Source organism: Melospiza georgiana, chromosome Z, assembly GCF_028018845.1.
Source record: "Melospiza georgiana isolate bMelGeo1 chromosome Z, bMelGeo1.pri, whole genome shotgun sequence".
NCBI lineage: Eukaryota > Metazoa > Chordata > Aves > Passeriformes > Passerellidae > Melospiza > Melospiza georgiana.
The window spans coordinates 40,499,849-40,518,402 of record NC_080465.1 but is presented as its reverse complement, the minus strand read 5'-3'; the positions used below and the strand labels follow the sequence as shown (position 1 = coordinate 40,518,402).

Here is an 18,554-nt window from a genome sequence, read left to right as displayed (position 1 = left end):
CAATTTCTTGCAATTAATACAACTTTTAAAGTGCCAAGTGAGGAAATTAAACAGAACTGACCTTATTTATTTGCTATGCAGAGCTAAATGGGTCAAACTGTCTTTAAAAATGTGGCATTTATAGACTTTCAACACAACAGCTGTCCCAGTTGTACTGGATGACACCAGACAGTTTTCTTGTCCATACAGAGTAAACTGAACAGTAATTAAATTTTTTACCACTAATCCTTGCTACACTGCAAGCAGTCTTTACAAATATCATATTAAATTTATTTGTGGAGAAAAGATTGAGAACTTCTCAAGGGTTACATCTGTTGAATGAATTTTCAATGAAAGGAAACTACATGTGGAATTACATACTACACAATATTACAGAAAAAGTAACAGCTGTGTTTTTAGATTAACGTATGTAGTACTTTATGCCACCAATCATAAAAAGGGTACACACAAATCACAGAAGTGTGATACACACTTCATATTATTCTTCACTTGCATGAAATTCCATCTACTTTGTAACAGTTTTTGTACATTTTAAATATTAACAAGACACACTGTGACAAAAGAAATAAGTTTCAGAGCTAGAGCTTCAGAAGGCAACATCCCACAGCCTGAAGCCACATTTGTTTTGAAGCATGGATGGGTTCTTGTTTCTTCGGTGTCTCAATGGCTTCAGTGATACAGATGAAGATATTTATGCACAGAAAATATACTCTGAGCCATGACTTTTGCTTGAGTGGAGCAGAGACAAAATAAAAAACAGAAGGTAGAGGAGAGATAATGCAGCCCAAGTTGGCAAGTATCAAGCTGAGTTCCACCTAGTTGTCAGTTCACAAGGCTGCCAAGTTCTTTTATCAATGTGTTCATCACTTCACATGCAAAGGCATCCAAAGGCACATGAATGTTAGCCAAGGCATATCTGTTTCCAATTCCTTCTATTCCGGATGATGAGTAAGTTCAGATTCTTGGGTACACAGGACTCACAGACAGAAACAGCTTTTTAACGCTAGAGTCCAGCACATTTGATCTAGAGTCATTAAAACTGGACAAAGAAAGGCTTCTTTGTACTTTTTTTTCAATCCAAAAATAGGGTAAACTATGCAGATGGTGTAATTATAGCTAAAAATGTGATCGTAACTGCTCTAAAAACTTTTTATGAATTAGTTGGAAATTTGCATCAAGATTGGCTTATCCTAGGAATCTTAATACCAAAAAAATTAGAAGAAAGCAATTTGTGCAGTCACTCACTCTTGAGAGTCATTTTTGATCAGGAATCTCCTTCAAGGGAGAAAACAACCCATTGGTTACCACGCGAATTCCCATGGCATTTCCATGATCCCAGTTGATAGGAAAAAAATGCTAATATATTTCTTTAGAATAAAAAGATACTAAAGTGAACAAAAGATGCATGCTTCCCCCTGATTCTCTTGAGATCTACGGACTTTGAGCTAACAGTTCAAGCACTTCCATGCTCTGGACTCTTGCCTGCCTCTATCCTTTTAGTCAGAACATTTAACTTGATGAAGACCAAATTTTCTTCTCATGAACCACAGAAGTCAAGTCAGATACTCATACCATTTTGCTTGCTTTGCTCATTTCCACCCACTCACTTCCAAAATATTTAGCATAGGAAAACCCTGATACAAAAGCCTAAGGAAAAAGTCAAATCTTTCTATCACTCCCATTTCTGAACAACACACAAATACCCACTGTTGCAGCTTGTTTTTAGGATCAAAATTGAAACATGGAAGCTACATGATCAGTATTTAAAATGAAATTTTATACAAACAACTTAAAACTCCCACTGTGTAGAAAGGGAAAAGACATTTTATTTGAACCTGGATTATAAGAGATACTATCAGCAGTTCAGTTTAGCATCAAATACTGAGCTATCCTAACAACAGATTTGACCAAAGTGGATTAGTACCCTGACAGCCCAATTGCTTCTGATTTAAAAGCTTTGCAGTGGTCTTCTTTGAACTAGGAATCTGGAAAAGCATGTCTTCCAGTGTGCATATGGTTATCTGTCCTGAAGCTTGTAGTTTTGTATAAATATCTCCTAATTTGACAGAAAGGTCAGGGCTCTCTTCCATCTTTTCCCTGACTGTAGCCAGCTAAGGAAGAGAAAATGACATATTGTTACAGTTCAGCAAGTGCAGCTCTCATTCTACCACCACACTGAAGAAACGCAGTAACTCATAGTAAAAAAAAAAGCACACAGTGTAAGATAGGTGGCTAAGGCAATGACTCATAAGATGATGATTTTACGAGAAGTACATTATGCATCACCACAAAATGGTGGACAGGCACTGGTTATCTACTAAAGAGAGTTTATTAAATTTAAAACTTCCTCAGAGTTGTTTTCAGTCCTAGTACAGACAAACGCAATTATCTTCTATTTAAATCCAGGAAACATAATTGCTTCCTGGAATCTACTTTCCAGATCAGCACAATTTTAATTATTATGATGTATCTTCATAAATGCACAGTACAGTACAAATCCATAAAATTCAGACTATAGAAGACTGAGAAATTCTGTTTGCCATACACAAGAGTATGAGTTCAAGTATTAGGTAAATCCCTTAAAAATATTATTATCAATAATATCTTGTGGAAGGGGGTAGCTAGGACTAATGCTTAGGCTTTTTTTGGCAGCTAAAAATTTTGCGAAGTCAAAATACAACACTAACACATGCAATGTTTATTGCAACGACTTTACAAAACAAAATGCTGCTTAAAGAATTCTTTTCAACACAGCAGTTAATCTATAGGGGCTATGTTTTGAAAGGTTGGCCCTCCCCTTCTCCTACTATTTATTATTTTGCACTTAGTTATTAATTTTGTTTAATAGACAGCAGTGAAAGACTAAGTATTTAATTATTAACACAGTCTTGAAATGTCTTGCTCTATAGGCATTAAGTACTAAATTAAGTACTAAAAAAGCTTTGGGAAAAGCAGCAGAAATGCTGACAAACTGAGAAGGGCTTCATATGTGTTCTGGAGGAAGCCTTCTTACTGTTTAAGGCTGTAAAAACCAGTTTTCACAGTAACATATAGTTAAATAGCAAAGCTACTGTTTCCCTTATCACACTTCCCTTTATAGCATTATAGGTCATTCATGTATGACCAACCTAACAACATCACTGTTACCAGAAATTTTATTCTCATTTCACATGAAATGAAAATAGCATAGGAGGCAAGGGATTAAATCATTTAACACCACCAGGTAAAGTCTCACCTACATTCAGATGAAAAATGAGCTTCTAGAAGCAAGATCCAAAATAAAAAATGAAGCTCACAGCTAAGTGTTTTGATCAAGAGCAGAGGAAGCCAGCCAGCTGCTTTGTCCTTGGCATGCGCCAGAACCCAAACAACGAGAGCAGGGTGAACTCAGGCACCTGAAGTTCTGTAGGTGAGCCACCACTGTCATGGCTCAGCTCAGTACTGTGAACCTTCTTTCATCACTGTATACTTACCACCTGCTCAGAAAACTCAGTTCTTTTCACAAAGGGAGGTGTATCTACTTCCACTGCTGCCTCTAATGTATTTATTACTTCTTTAAGCAAACCAGATCTGAGCTGGACAAGGACCTTAAAAATAAAATAAAAACAAACCACACAAACAGTACATATCATAAGAATGCAAATTTTTACCAAAGTGTTTGAGAAAGACATGAAGCAAAGCTGGGTAAAATTCATTTCTAGACAGCGCACTGAGAAAAATCCATCCGTTGCAAAGAAAGAGATGAAATGATCAATTTCTTCAAATGTTTGGGGTTTTTTACCAGGTGGGACCTGGAAAGGAAGGGTGAGGCTTGAGGCAGAGCTCCTCTGATGGAGCTGCACTACCTGCTCTTGAATAAAGTGGTTTTTACCATAGTTTAGAGGTCACTTACACATGCACATGCAGACTTTCTCTCAGATTGTGGACTGTACAACTAAAGAAAAAAATTGTTGTATGTACATATGTGGGTATGGTGTGCAGGGCTGAAGGGGGCCTAAACTGGGCAGAGCATTTACTTAGAGCTGGGTTTTTAAAATCTTTTGGAACTAGAAAGGCAAAATCATAGCTAGAAGTTGTTCATGGGTCTATGCTCACACATGTAGGATTGGTGTACTTTACATTCCCAGCTATGGCAGGAAGTGATTTTAAAAAGTGGGTGGAGATTGTTAACAGTTCAGAATGTAAGTCATCCAACTGACAGAAATTTGTTGGCTCAAAAACAAGCTCAGCAACATTACCAACATATGCCTGTGCTAGTAAGAGGCTGGTCTTCAATTACTTTGCACTGGGGAGTTTATTGGCCTGTGTAGCATACTCTGCAGAATTTTAATACAAGGCAAGCATACTTACTTTAAGATTATTGTACAGTTTGTTCTCTGTTCTCATTATCTGGGAACAGTAAAATTTGGCTTGTGTTACATCGTTCTGGGAAGGAATCATAAATAATATAAAAATAGTCACACATGTGTCAGAAACTTGCACAATGACAGAAAAACAACAGTCCTTAACAACTCTTCAATAAATCACATCTAGAACCCCTTTACCAAGACCCATAGACACCAAACAGCACCCAGCCTGCAAAAGGAGTACCCCACACTGGAGTTCCCATGTCATCTGGCTCTTTAGTACTGTGTGTGTCTGTCACATGTAACCACCACTGAGCATGAGATCACCTAAAGGAAGGAAGGTTTACACACATGCTCAGTTCAACACGTGTCAGAGTAATGAAGTGCAGCATATGTTACTCTGTGTATTCACACTGCCCAGCACTTCTAACCTTTTGGACGTACATATTTACAATACTGTATCTATGTCATCAACTGATCTGAATGGACATTAAATGTTACACTGACATTTACCAGACCAAGCAATGTTACTTGGGATCAAGAAACATCTTTCTTATAGCAAAGAGTGCTGTCAAAATTCATTCAGCCTTAAGAACAATTAAATGTAATGTGGAGCATTATTCCATTTGCAAAACAAGAATATTATCATGCCATTGTGCCCATGAATAAATTTATTTCAACGATGCTATTTTTCAGTGTCTCCATTCACACAGACAGAGCAAAAAAGACTACAGAGTGCATAGAAACTTTTAACAATTATACTCATTCGTCCAAATTTGTGAGTAAGACCAAATTTATAGGACTTCAGTGTCTCTGACCTCTGTTTTAACATGAAACAGAGAAGGATCATGACATACCCAACCTGCATACACAAATTAATGGCAGAGGAAATCCAAACTTTATTCCAAACTTTAGAATTTCCTAGTAGTTATTCTTCTGCTCCACTTTTCACCCTGTGCTGTGTCAGAGCCTCTTCATACCAGTACTTAGGCATATCAGAGAAAGCAAAACTTCCCCAGGCAGAAACATATTGTGGAGAAATTCCACCTCTCTGGCAGTAGTGAAATACATATCAATGCCTTTGAGTCTGCCTCCCAAGACAATAATTTAAAAGAGATGACTGCACAAATACTTTAAATTATCATCTTAATTCTATTTAATGGAAATTACCACTAAGTAGCAGTATCTGCAGGACTAGATCCATGGTGACACCTAACCTGTTGGCCTGACTCTATAATTTTTTAATGTTCTAAATAGTATTATCACAAAATATGTGTGCATCACACTCAAGATATATGTTTGCATTTAGAAACTTCCATATTCAATTTGTACAATCCTACTAATTCAGGAGACTAAAAGTTCCAATACTTGAAGCTATTACATAGCTATGCTTTCTCCACGTTAGCTTCCTTTCACTATCTGTCTACAACTACAGAGTATCTCTCTCTACAGAGCCCCAGGCACAACTGAAAACAAAGACACCATACCTGCTTGAGAGCAGCTGCCATTGCAAAGCAGTATGCTCGCAGTGGCAACGGGTCACCTTTTAGCTGTGCTTCTTCAAGCAGTCTCGCAGAGATTTTGGAAGACTCTGGGCTGCCCTGCATAGAAATATCACAGGAAGTTGTGCTTGTTTCTATAGTTACCTGAAAGAACTATAAGCACCTGCCATCATATTCAGAAAGTATTCAGAAGTCAACATACTGTACAACTACAAAGGCACTATGTATCTGAACCCAACCAAGCAGATTCTGTGCAGCTCTTTTTGAGAAACACAACATAAAAACATGATATTCAAAGTGACAGAGGTCACAGGAGGGTAAAAGTAACTTCTGTTATTTTAACAACTACACCTTGCCCTAACTACTTGGGCTTCTGCAACAGATGAAACAGCCCCAACAGTATCCTAAACAAATAGATATTTTCATTTTCACCTTCAAATAACTTCTAAATCAGGAAGGAATATTAATTTTTGTTGTTACTTAATTATAAAAGCTACATGAGATAGTTACTCAAAATCAACATTTTCTAAGCTTGAACTGTTAAGTACCATTCCACTAAAGAAATCTAATGAATTTGAACATTTAGCCATTTTGAGCCTCTCTTAAGGATTAACTCTTGAAAAATGCTTCCAAAGTATATATTCTAATATTACAGCTTAGACATCTGCCTTTTTCCAACACAGAAGGCTTCCATTATGGTTGGGAATTTTCAACAGGCGATACTAAATGGCAATGAGTTAAGTAAGCTGTGTGCTACCTCTCAAACTATCGACTCTCCAAACCAATGGAGAGTGGAAATCACAAGTGGAACTGACTGGACCCCAAACAAAATACTATCTGTCAAACCTAAAAGCTGGCAGCAGGACTGTTTGGTAACAACTGGTACCACCAATATGGATAAGAGTCCTCAGATTTGGTGTTGATTTCTGTTGCTAGTACAGAAATCAACACCAAATCTGAGGTGTTGATTTCTGTACATAGTGTCTTCCTGCAAAATATGGTTCAAAATATGTTCCTTGAAAATTTAGAAACATTTTGATCACCAGAAGTTTGATTATTATTACATAAATACTTTGTTATCATCAAAAGGCCTATAGCTCTTTCCTGCTGTTACCTCACAGTATGGCAGTGCCTTACAGAGAATTAAACCATCCCAGAAGTGTTTCAGAGTTGACCTCAAAAATACCTTTGTGCAAAGATTAAACATTAATTCCTCTGTTTATCCATTGGAAACGATCTAAGTTTAAGCCTTCTGTACTGGTCTCTGGCAAGGTTATTCAAAAGAAACCAAGAATGGTAAAAATCCAGCAATGCTTTTAATGATACCAATACTGTTATTTATATTATTTTAGTACGACATCTTGAAGACACTTAATTTCAAGATTTTTTCTGACATGCTTTATCTTGTGTCATGAGAAAAAGCAAGTTTGAGCTTCACCTTTTTCCTCCTCCTCCTCCTCCTCCTAAGAGATGAGCCAATAGATTAAGCTTTTAAAAGAGCTCCACCTAATCCTATATAGTGCATAAAGGGTTACTACAGCTTACTTCTCTATTGATAGTATTTTATCTTAGTGAAAAAGCCCCACAAATTTATTGTGACTATTCAACTCAACCAGGTGACAGAGCAGAATCATCTCCCCCTCTCTTTTCATCAATAGTAATAATGGGCCAGATTTCTGTTGAGAATATATGTAGGGCCAGAAGTAGAAGAAAAAGAAGCCTTGGGAACCTATTCCTGTAGGACATACCTTGGATCTAGCATTCTAACTGCAGGCCATGTTAAAAAAACTTGCAAACATTTCAGGAAAGAAGTTACAATAGACCTAAAGGCAGCTTAAATTCATTGGAACTGAGAATTTCAGAAAAACCACAAAACTGCTGCTGAGGTACCTTTTTAGGCTATGTCCTTGTTATCACATTTGCACTCAGTTTCCTTGTATGGTTAACTGAGAAACCCGAGGAAGTTTAGTCTAGTGGTGTAATTTTTTCCCCAGCCAGTGTCTTTATACAAGATGAGGAAATGGAAGAAGAGTTTCCAAACAAGTTTGGGAAAGATTCATATTAAAATTTCAATACCCTTTTCCTGACCCAGAGAGGGGTCTGGAAAAGGGTATTGCAGAACTGACTCAAACCTGGAGAGGAAGATCAAAAGTTCTGGGATCTCACTTTGCTATGAAAGGGAAACAGTTCTAAGAAAACACTCACATAACTGACGTATTCTAGTTTCTTACCGAGCTCAAGCTCTTTTTCTTTGAGCTAATCATACAGGTAAGCTCAAAGGGCTGTCTGTTTACCTAAAGGCATTCATTTATGCTTCTTTTCTCCATTCAGCTGTCCCTTTTCATGAAGCGTGTAGGGAACAGATTACAATTCTATTCCTTGCCAAATTTGTGTACAATTACAAAATGAAATTACAAGACTGCTTGTAGGGGGAGGGGAGAAATGGATGGGGGATGTCTGGCAAATACAACACGTCATGTATATGCCTTAAGGAAACAAGACCATAAAACCAATATTGAGGCTGAAGCACAGCATACTGAAGAGATGCAAACATCACAGAGAAAGAATACACTAAGGTAATCAAAGGCTGCACTAGATTTGTTTCTTAATGCTCATGTCCATGCAACTTTTTAGAGATTTGCTTTGTCACATTAGTTTGTATGGGAAACAATGTATGTGCACTATATCATGTACGATGAAGCACCTTAGGACTTACATATAGAAGTTTAAAATACTTGCACTAGATACAAAATCATGACAGGGAAATTATGGAAACCCAAAAACATCCAAAATTTGAAATCTAAAGGGAGAGACAGAGAAGGCATTTCAAACACTTCTTCATTCATAATCCTTACCAGTTTATAGCATATTGCAACTGCAAGTAGATAGGTTTCTTTGTTGAAAGGTATACCTTGCTTTTTCATTTCAACCAGAACTTCCAAAGCACCTATCAAAAATATATCAGTGTTACTCACTTCATATATTTAAGGCTGTACCTCTCATAACTGAAAAGAAGAAACAAGTCAACAAGGTATGAGTTCAATAAGTTTATTTGAAAATATGAATGCAAACTGAAATTTGTTATTTAAAGAATTCAAAAAGTTTAATGCACAGTCATTTGGACCTCTTCCAATTTAGCAAGGAGGTTTTCAGTTTACACTAGCACATGGCCTTATTCCTCCATTATTCTTACATGAAAATCTAAAACTAAATTCTATACACCTGAAAAAGCCACTCTCATTGTTCCTAACTGCCCAGAAAGCTTCCAACACTGTAGGCAAACTACATAGCATCTCCTCATTAAGTCACATGGTCCATTTCACAATGCTGAATAACAGAATCACAAGGTTGGAAGAGACTTTCAAGTTCATTGAGTCCAACCCAGCCCTAAGATAAGACCTCAATTAGACCATGGCACCAAGTGCCACATCCAATCCTTTTTTAAACCCACCCAGGTATGGTGACTCCACCACCTCCCTTGGCAAACCATTCCAATACTTTACCACCCATTATGTAAAAACCTTTTTCCTGATATCCAATCTCTATTTTCCTTGGTGGAGCTTAAGACTGTATCCTCTGGTTCTGTGTTTAGGTGCTGATCTAGGTTTCTTTTGCAGTGGCCGAGTTGCAACTTTTAGGACAACTGCTGGACTCAAATTTGCCAAATGTTAAGAGACCAGCTGTTATGTGTTCAACAAATATCAAATAAAGGGATTTGCTTGAAAAGGTTTAAGGTTTTCTCAAGGGAAGTCTTTTAAGTTAGGTCAGATGAATTCTCCTTGTCTTCATACAGGGCCAAACTGATTTGAAGCATTGGACTTCTATACTGTAGTAGCCACTCTGAGGGAGGACACAAGTAAAAAGGTACTCTTCCTTGCTCTGACACAAATGCAGAATGGAGAAAAAAATTCGTTGTGGAAATTAACATTCCAAAGGCACAGGTTTTCAGGTACAGAAACCAGGTTTTCAACAGAGAAGAAAAAATGCTATGGGAAATAACAAAGTAAAGAAAAGTAACAGTTCAGTAAAGAGGGTTTGGGGGAAAAAGCTCTCTTGGATAACAGCAGTTCTGTAGAACTTAAATGGCAAAAATTCTGTGGGGAATATGAAACAAATAGACTCCTCCATTTTTATTACACACTACAATGCAACACATTCACATCAGTTATTTGCATGATGTTTGGCCATTTACAACCATAACAAATCAGCCTATATATATATATATATACATACACACATGTACCACTTACAGTGAGAAGCATCCTCCCCAAAATTAATTTCCCTTAGCAAATACAGTACTTACTTTCAAAATGGCCCTTTTTAAACAACATAGTCATCAAAATATGGAATGATGTACTGTCTGAGAAAAAACCATGCAAATTCTGGAGAGGAAATAGAGCAAGCATAAAAAAATCAGGACAGTGAAGAGTCTTACTGTGCACAACATTTAACAGGTCTTCCTACTGGGATAAGTCTGATTTTACAAGTTCAGCATTTAACTCTCTGGGTTCCTTGCCTGTCTGTCTCTCTGTCAAATGATGTCTAAAATACCAGTGACTCATTATGGTCAAAAGCTCACTAAAATTAAACAGAAAATTCCCAGAGAGTCCCACTATCCTATTTTTTTAAATGACCTCTAAGTCAATGGAAGCAGAAATCACTGATAGTTTGCAGCTGATGAACAGTGTCTTTTGGAGTGAAGTACCACCACCATGAAATGGAATGAATTTTTGCTAATCACAGTATCAAATGATCAGTATAAGAGCAATAGTGATGATGGTAACAGTATCAGAAGAGAAAGGAATTAAATTTTATTCCCAACACTGTGTGTTGGGAATTGACAAAATATATCAGAGGTATTGAGTTTCTGTAGCAGAATCTGGAGAAGCAGTACTCAAACTGTATCTACCACTTACTATGTACTATAAGTACAGCAGTTCCTGTCTTAATGATCTAGATCTCAATTAAAAAAACTCAAACCGTAATAGAAACTACATATACACTTTCTTATACATGCCTAACTTAAGAATAGTAGCAATGCTTCTCCCATTTCTGGCTAGACATATCTCATGCCTTAATGAATTAAGATCAGTGAGATTTTCATTGGCTGCCAGAGATTTTTGAAGTCACAACATTATTGCACGCACTGGGCCTGATTATTATCTTGCATAATAGCGCACACAGAATTTTAGAAATGCTCAGAAACAAGTCCTTCAGTTCCTTCAGCACTAAAATGGCCAAATTTCTGAGCTGATTAGTATCATATCACCTCTATAGTGTTCAGAGAGAGACTGAAGTACAGAGCAACAGGATGAACCTGTTAGTGCAAGTAATCCAAGGAATTTCAGAGGACTACCATAGAAAAACTTACAAGTGCTCATTTCCAAGAATGATTTAACACAACACAAGATGCAGGAAAACATGCATCAGCTGTATTCATTTAAGTAATTATTCTTTCATCAATACTTTAAACTTAAATTTTATTCAAATGATGCAGTTATACAGAAATAAAGTTACCAATCAAACAAACATTTAATTACTATGCTAACATAAAAAAACATGTAATCTGCACACCTAAATTAATGTCATAGATATCTCTGTTACTGCAACACATCTTCAAGTCTATCAGCTCATGCAAGACTCATGTGTAGCATACCATTACTCATATCTGACTAATAATAAGATCAACAATATGTTTACTATATATACAGGGGAATTACCTGATCTTTGATAAGTTCTACTGCAGGTCTTTCAAGGTCTAGCTCATAACACAGTCTCATAAAGAGTGGCCCAAATTTAAAATTATGTAAGGCTGTGATTCTATTCTGTTCATGGTACCTATGGGAAAGATTAAAAAATTAATCACACAGGGCATGGGATTTGCCAAGGGAGAACAGCTTTAAATATACAGCAAGATCTGTAGGTGCAATGACTGAGGCACACTTTTCTAGCTGCAGCAGCCAAAGATACATAGATAACAGGAAATAAATTTCAAGGAAAATTATTGTTTTGATCAAACACATAAATTAACCGGTAATAAATAATTTCTTTTATACCAATAAAGTAACCTTCATTGAATAAATAATAGAATGGGTCTCTGCCTTGAAAATTCCAAATTTCCATACTTCACCTTCTATTCATGGAACAAGTGCAAAGGAAGTGGCAGCAGTTTATTTTAGCAGCAGTAAGTGCTAAACTTTAAAGATAAAGCATTTCACTTTTTTCTTATATCATACTTACTAGGAAAATTTCCATTCACAAAACCTTTTGCTGCTGACTACTGGTTGCAGGGCAGTTTATAACCACGCATATCTTGGCTGGAATGCCCCAGTACACCTGTGCCTTACAGCTGTGGGATAATTTTTCTCTCTGGTTCACCATACAGCAGGACACCACTTTGCTCCCATAGATTAACTCTCCTTTGACTTGAGAGTCTCTAAAGGGTTGGAAGATCCAAAGTATTTAAATAAAAATACAGCCTTAAATCACGGGATTAACTATGCATTTTGCAATTAGGGCAAGACCTCAACTGCAGACATAGCCTAAGATGATCTAATAAAAGCAAAAAGATAAAAACAAGAAGAGAGTTACATGGATTGTTAAAAATACCTGTAAATAATTTTTCTGGCTAGTTCCACATCAGATGAATTCTGACATAAATGCAGCAAATTTTTTAATTCATTTCTGAGGATGATTCCATTTTTCTTTAGTTTTTCTTTAATATTTTTAAAATATTGATCTGAAAATAAAACACATACAGCAGCAGTCTATAGATAATTCTATTACCTGCATTACATACTTAGTACCTGGAGACTCAGTGAAGCAGAACTCTTGTTTTTTTCACCAAGAAAACTCCATAAAACTTCTAACAGACAAGCATGCCAATACGTCCCCATGAAGTCATGTCAGACTTAGAAAACCAAGGAGATGCTTACTGTGAACTGAATTTCACTATATATGTTACGGAACATATCAGGTAACGCAAAAGTTTTAACGAGGAACAAAGTTTTGTAACATTTTATGTTCTTTTTCTAAAAGGCAAGCAAGCAAACAAAACCATTTCCACTCAGCATTCAAATGACCATAAGAACTTCTACACAATACTGTTCAGACAGAAGACTTACATTCCTTCATAGCTGATGAACTCACAAAGACTTTCATACATAATCTACCTATTTCTTTAAATAGCCATAAACTTGGAGTTGCTACCTTTCTCCTCCAAAACAGAGGGTTTTCTATCCAGCACATTTTCCTATGACAAAGTAAGCAGAAAGACCAGTCCTTCAGCTCGTAATTTCAGGCCTCTGACTCAGATGTACACAAGATTAAAAGCACATGTATATTAAAAGCTCCATTCCTCTCATGGTACTGCCACCATCTTGGGCTGGGAAATGACCTTTTTTACAGCAGTTGCTGGGTCACTGCTGTTCCCAAGCTAGTAACCTGCACAAGAGGTGCAAAGTGGGCACCAGAGAACAATGACTATAGTGACCTAATACACACCTGTGGCAACATGCAAATACAAGTCCTTACTCAAGGCTGAGGTGCAGAATTGAAGCCTGTGAAGCCAGACAAACGTATATGTACAAGTATGCACATATAATGGCTGTGATGTGTTCAAAGGTGTGCAGGAATTTCAAAAATATGTGGCATCTGAACTGTATTTACATTATTCTAGCTAACTGTATAACTACTGTAGCTACTAGTATAACTACTGTAACTACTGTAAGATAATAGTAGTTAATACTTGCCTCACAACAACAATAAATAATAGCTATTATATATTCTGTATAAAATTTTCCCTAAATTTCTAAATAAAGTTTATTACCAGCCATAGTTCTTTTCATCTTTCAAGTATAACATTAACCACTCAATACAGAAACCACACACACATACAGACAAATAGGCACTTGGAACAATGTTTTCATTAGTTTTCAAAGGATTCAGTTTGCACAAAACCAGAAGGTCAATTGGGATCTATAAAGCAAAATATTTGGCTTCTATTAACCTGCTTTAGGAGAAATTATTGACCCCAAGCAGAAATTTCAATGTTTCTCAAGTACAGGATGAATAAATTACGACATGAGTATACCATTATCCCAGCAAAATACAATCATATTTTGACTCACACCTGCACAATTTTAATTCTACTTAATATAGAAAAAATATCAGGATGATTTTACTTCCCTCTCTGTCCCAGAAGAGTGGGTTATATAAAAGTAGATCTGATTATTTGTCTCTTCTTGCCTTAGAATTAACTACAACCTTTGGAACAGTTTTCAATTTGTATCACTAGCACACCCACGCATGATAAATCAGGAGTTTTACATTGCTTTTCTTAAATAACAAGGGCAGCTTCATGTTTAGAGTTATGTTTCTAAAATAAAGAAATTTGTATATATTTTAAATAGCATGACAAGATCAGAAAAAATCCACTGATCCTGCCCCTACATTAATTTGGAAAACCTGAATTTGTTTTTCATATTCTGAGTAGCATATATCATTTGGAATCAGATTACAACTGAAAATTCACATTAGGAAAAAAAAATTAAAAGATGCTGACAAAATTTAGGGAGTAAATTAAAAAAAATTTACTGTGAAAGCCCTTGTCTGGATAGTAAGGTAACTATTTAGCTTTGTGTATGATACTTGAAGCAAGGTTTGTAGACTGAAATAGTTTTTTCTATTAGACTATCTTACAATGTGTGAAACGTGAGGCACAAACATTTCAGGTCTTGCGTAAACACCTTACAAGCATGAAAGCTTCTCAACACAGCATAACTAATACTACATTTCATTCTACAAGGCCTCAGATCTTCCAACAATGTTAAGTACAAAATATTTGCAAGAGGAAGACATAATTTGTTTCTTTAAATTAGGTGAATTGATGATATTATTACAACTTTGACTGCCTGTGTCCTAAGACTCATGCTAAAGTGGTGAAATAAATGGTATACCTTTATTGCCATGAAGCTCATTTCTAATCGCCACCTTCATCTGCTGAAATTCTTGTAACTTTATATCTTCTTCTGTTAGCAGATACCGCTTCCCTGCCGTAAGAAAAAAAGAGGAAGGTCAGGTTTTATGTTACACTGTGATTTAATAGTACAGAACCTAGCACGTATGAAACATGGTCAACTGTGTGATGCCCGACCATTGGGATAGGACACTAAAAAACAGACTGCAAAAACTGCAGTTACTCACATCACTGACAAAACAACCCAAATAATATGTCACAGCTTTCCAAAGCTTATGCGTACAAGGATGAAGAAGTATCTAGTTATTGGATGTGCAAAAGAAAAAGTAGAGGCTACATTCCTCTCCACTAAGCCAAGGTACAAGAAGATTCTGCACAAAATTCCTGCTCCCTCCTTTACACTTTTGTAATGATTTGTCTTGTTTTCCTTCGTTTTTCCACAGTTTACTAGTGTCACAACTTGCTTACCCCACAAGTGCTGTCCTTGCTACTATAAAATGAAACATTCTGGCAGCTCCCAATGCAGTAGGAAGTGACAAAAAGCTTATTTTTTTAATTTATAAAAACAACAAGTGTATTATTTGCATTGTAGTAACACCCTGGAGACCTAGTACTGTTCTGCTGCTGTACAGATGTCAGAGGTAAGACAGTCACTGAGTCTAGAACGTCAAAATTAACTTTGGGTGCTGACTTTAACTGTACTGTGTTGCAAGCTGCTTTAAAACAAGCATCATGCAAAAGCTATTTGACAAGTTTTTGCTGTCACAAAAACAGGTGTCCAGAGGATTTTTATTTGAAACCACTGATTTAGTAACAGAGTGTCACAATAACAGATTACACTGTTACAATCTAATATTTTAAGGTTTTAGCTTATAAGGAATTATTCTAACCATGAAAGCAGAAGAGCAAGTATTGAACTGAGTTAGGTTGCTTATTTTCATTCTGCTTATCCCTAGGAAAACATAACTGGCCATGTAAATAAAACCACTTGTTTTCTAAGCAAGTGAAGCATGATAATGACACGCTTCATAAAACCTGAAGAAGAAAAATCCATTAAATGGCACATTTATCCATTAAATTTAATTGAAACAGTTCCAATGGGTAAACAAATACATTTTACTCAGCATGAAATAGACCTGTATTACACTGCCATTTCATTAGCACAGACCTCTTGGTCTAGCACTGAAAGACCATTCTTGTCATGGGCCTCTCCAAAGCTGGTGAAGAATTCATGCTGGTGCCTGGGATGGAACTAGTGCATCACATATCATGGACAATCAGTTGTCAGTGTCAATAGAGAGATTAGGGCAGTAGAATTTTATTTTTCTCGAATTCAGTTTGCTGAATTGTACTGCTTCCTTAGACACATACTTACTGTGTTACAGAAATGTTTCAAAACCAAAGGGACTGCCAAGGAAAAAAGAGGGAGATGGATATGCGAGCTGGCACGTGCAGGTGGCGCAGACTATCCCAGAGAACTTAACCAACCAAACTGCTTAGCGTCAGGCACACTGCAACCCTCTACATGGCCAGTCCCTGAAGGGGATGGGCAGAACTCCATTCAAGACAGAGAGGTCTCCATGTCTCTGAGGGGTATAGCAGAGGTGTAACCTGAGCGAAACTTTCAGCTCTGCTGGCACAGCAGGGCAAGGAGCCTTGCCAGGGCCTGGGGAGCATGGTGCCATACACCTGTTTTTCATGCACCCCTTTTTCCTTATCTCTGAATCCCAGGGTATGCATAAGGCTGTCATCCTCCCAGAAAAGATACACATTTATGAATCTGCATGTTTATTTGTTTGTTGGGTTTTTTTGGTGTTTTTTTTTTGGTTTTTTTTTTTTTGCTTGTTTGTTTTTTGGTGTTTTTTTGTTGGTTTTTTTTTTTTTTTTTTTGTTTTGTTTTGTTTTTAAATGTCATATCCTGACAGTAACAAGCAGGGGATATGCTGACTAACACTAACCTCTGGGGTGACCTTACTGCACCCTTACAGCGGGGCCTGCAAGACAGCAGGAGCAGAATGTAGGCGGGGCATGTACTGCTAAGACATGTGGGAATGGCCTTCTACCGGAGTCAAAGGCTTTGATTAGAGAATAGGTTTAGTAAAGAGATGAAGAAGAAATTCTTTACTGGGAGGGTGGTAAGACAGTGGTAAAATCTGCTCAGAGAAGCTGTGGATCTAGCATTCCTGGACAGGCTAAGGGCCAGGCTGGAACTCTAATCAACGTGGTCTAGTGGGAGGTGTCTCCACAGCACGGTGTTCGCAGCGGATGATATTTAAGGTCCCTTCCAAGCTAGGCCATTATGTGACTGCTGCACCGATTCTGTGACGCCGTCTCTCCCCGGGCTGCACCTCTGCCGCGCCAGCTCGGCCTGTCCACCGCAGCACAATCCGCGGCGCTCCCCGCCACAACACCCGGGGCCGAGCGGGGCACTCGCTCAGGAACTACAGTTCCCGTCAGGCACACAGCCGGCAGCGGCGAGCAGGCCTGCCGGGAGCTGCAGTACTCCGGGAGCTCCGCAGACAGTGGGCAGCCCCGCGCCTCGGCCGGGCATGCCGGCACCCACCCCCGCCGTACAAGCCACGGTACCTGCGGGCGCGCAGCCCCAGCCGCCCGAGGGAGGCGGGCGGACCGCCGAGCGTCGCGCCGCCTCCCGCGCCGCCCGCCCGGAGCCGCCCGCCAGCACCGCCGCCATCTCCCGGCCGAGCCCGCAGGGCGGGGCCCGCGCAGCCCCTCCGCTCCGCCGCCCGCCTCCTCCGGCCCCGGCGCCATGGCCGCCCCCGTGCTCCGGCGCGCCGTGCTCTGCAGCGGGAGCGCCCTCGGCGCGGCCCCAGGTCGGTGCGCTGCTGGCGGGTTGGGGGGCGCGGCGCTGGCCGCCGTGGTTGCCGCCGGCTGCGGTGGGGAGCATGAACAGGGACGGGGTGCTGCGTAGGGACTTCACTCACCTTTCCCTCTTCATCTATGTGCACGTGTGGATTTGGAGATAGCTCAGAAGAGGTTTAATGGCTAGTATGTAGTGCAGGAGACTGTTCGCAATTTGCTTTTTAACTGGTAATTCCCCGAGCCGATTTCATAGCTCGACATGGTAGTACCTGCCTTTTTGGATTAGGGCAAGCCACGCGGAATTGTGCAGGAGGCCGCCAAACCCGCGGCAGTGCTGCGTGTTCAGGAAAACTGGTACCGGTGGTGACGGAGGCGCCACCAAGGCTGGTGTTTTGGAAAAGCCAAAGAGCTGACCTTGGGGAGGGACTGAGCCCAGCAAGGCTGGGCACAGTGTGGCGGCGGTGGGTGCCTGCTGCGCTTTCCGCCCTCGCCGAGCACGCGTGTCTCCGTGCCGCGTCCCGGTAGCTGCAGCCGCGCCGCCCGGCCGGGCCCCCTGGCTCCGGGCCTGGCACACGCGGGGCCTGTGCTGCGGAAAAGGCCTGGAATGCCTCGAGCTTGCTCGTGGCATCCCCAGCTGTGAAGGAATGAATGACTTTTTGTTTATGCTGAAAGAAAAAACCGGCAATAAAAGACCCCAAGCCTGCCACACCAAAACTCCTGAATCTTTTGTGTGCCTCTTCTGTCAACATAAAGAAGGAGAATGCTAAAGGAAGTTCCACCAACCAACCAGAAATACCTTTTAAAATTATTATTTTCTAACTTTTTGGTCAACTGCTGTACATAATTTTGTAGTCTGACTGGAATTCTGTGTTCTGAGTCTTTTTGATGATAGTTTCATGAGGTGTTCAG

The 18,554-nt window shown here is 39.0% G+C and overlaps 2 protein-coding genes across 2 annotated transcripts in view; one reads left to right on the top strand and one right to left on the bottom strand.

Annotated features, from left to right (window-relative positions):
• Nucleotides 1–248: 248 nt before the first annotated feature.
• Nucleotides 249–17,881, bottom strand: PTCD2 (pentatricopeptide repeat domain 2). Its single transcript, XM_058043328.1, has 10 exons — nt 17,768–17,881; nt 14,806–14,898; nt 12,458–12,587; nt 11,569–11,686; nt 10,152–10,230; nt 8,704–8,795; nt 5,834–5,947; nt 4,351–4,425; nt 3,474–3,587; nt 249–2,111 (listed from the first exon to the last, which is right to left on the bottom strand). Exons 2-10 carry the CDS (start codon nt 14,843–14,845, stop codon nt 1,887–1,889), a joined length of 987 nt encoding a protein of 328 aa, XP_057899311.1. The 5' UTR covers nt 14,846–14,898; nt 17,768–17,881; the 3' UTR covers nt 249–1,886.
• MRPS27 (mitochondrial ribosomal protein S27) overlaps nt 17,562–18,554 on the top strand; it is a 42,785-nt gene continuing 41,792 nt past the window's right edge. The window contains exon 1 of the mRNA XM_058043327.1: nt 17,562–17,656. Coding sequence (XP_057899310.1) covers nt 17,593–17,656 — 64 coding nt within the window. The 5' untranslated portion in view covers nt 17,562–17,592. The remainder of the gene's footprint in view (nt 17,657–18,554) is intronic.

What these genes read in the sequence shown, in the direction of transcription:
- PTCD2 (XM_058043328.1), bottom strand. Translation starts at nt 14,845, where the DNA reads ATGAAGGTGGCGATTAGAAATGAGCTTCATGGCAATAAAG. An exon ending in TGAGCTTCATGGCAATAAAG is followed by an intron (nt 12,588 to 14,805) that starts GTATACCATTTA and finishes TTTTATTTTCAG; the next exon opens with ATCAATATTTTAAAAATATT. An exon ending in TAAAAAGGGCCATTTTGAAA is followed by an intron (nt 8,796 to 10,151) that starts GTAAGTACTGTA and finishes TATTTTTGATAG; the next exon opens with GTGCTTTGGAAGTTCTGGTT.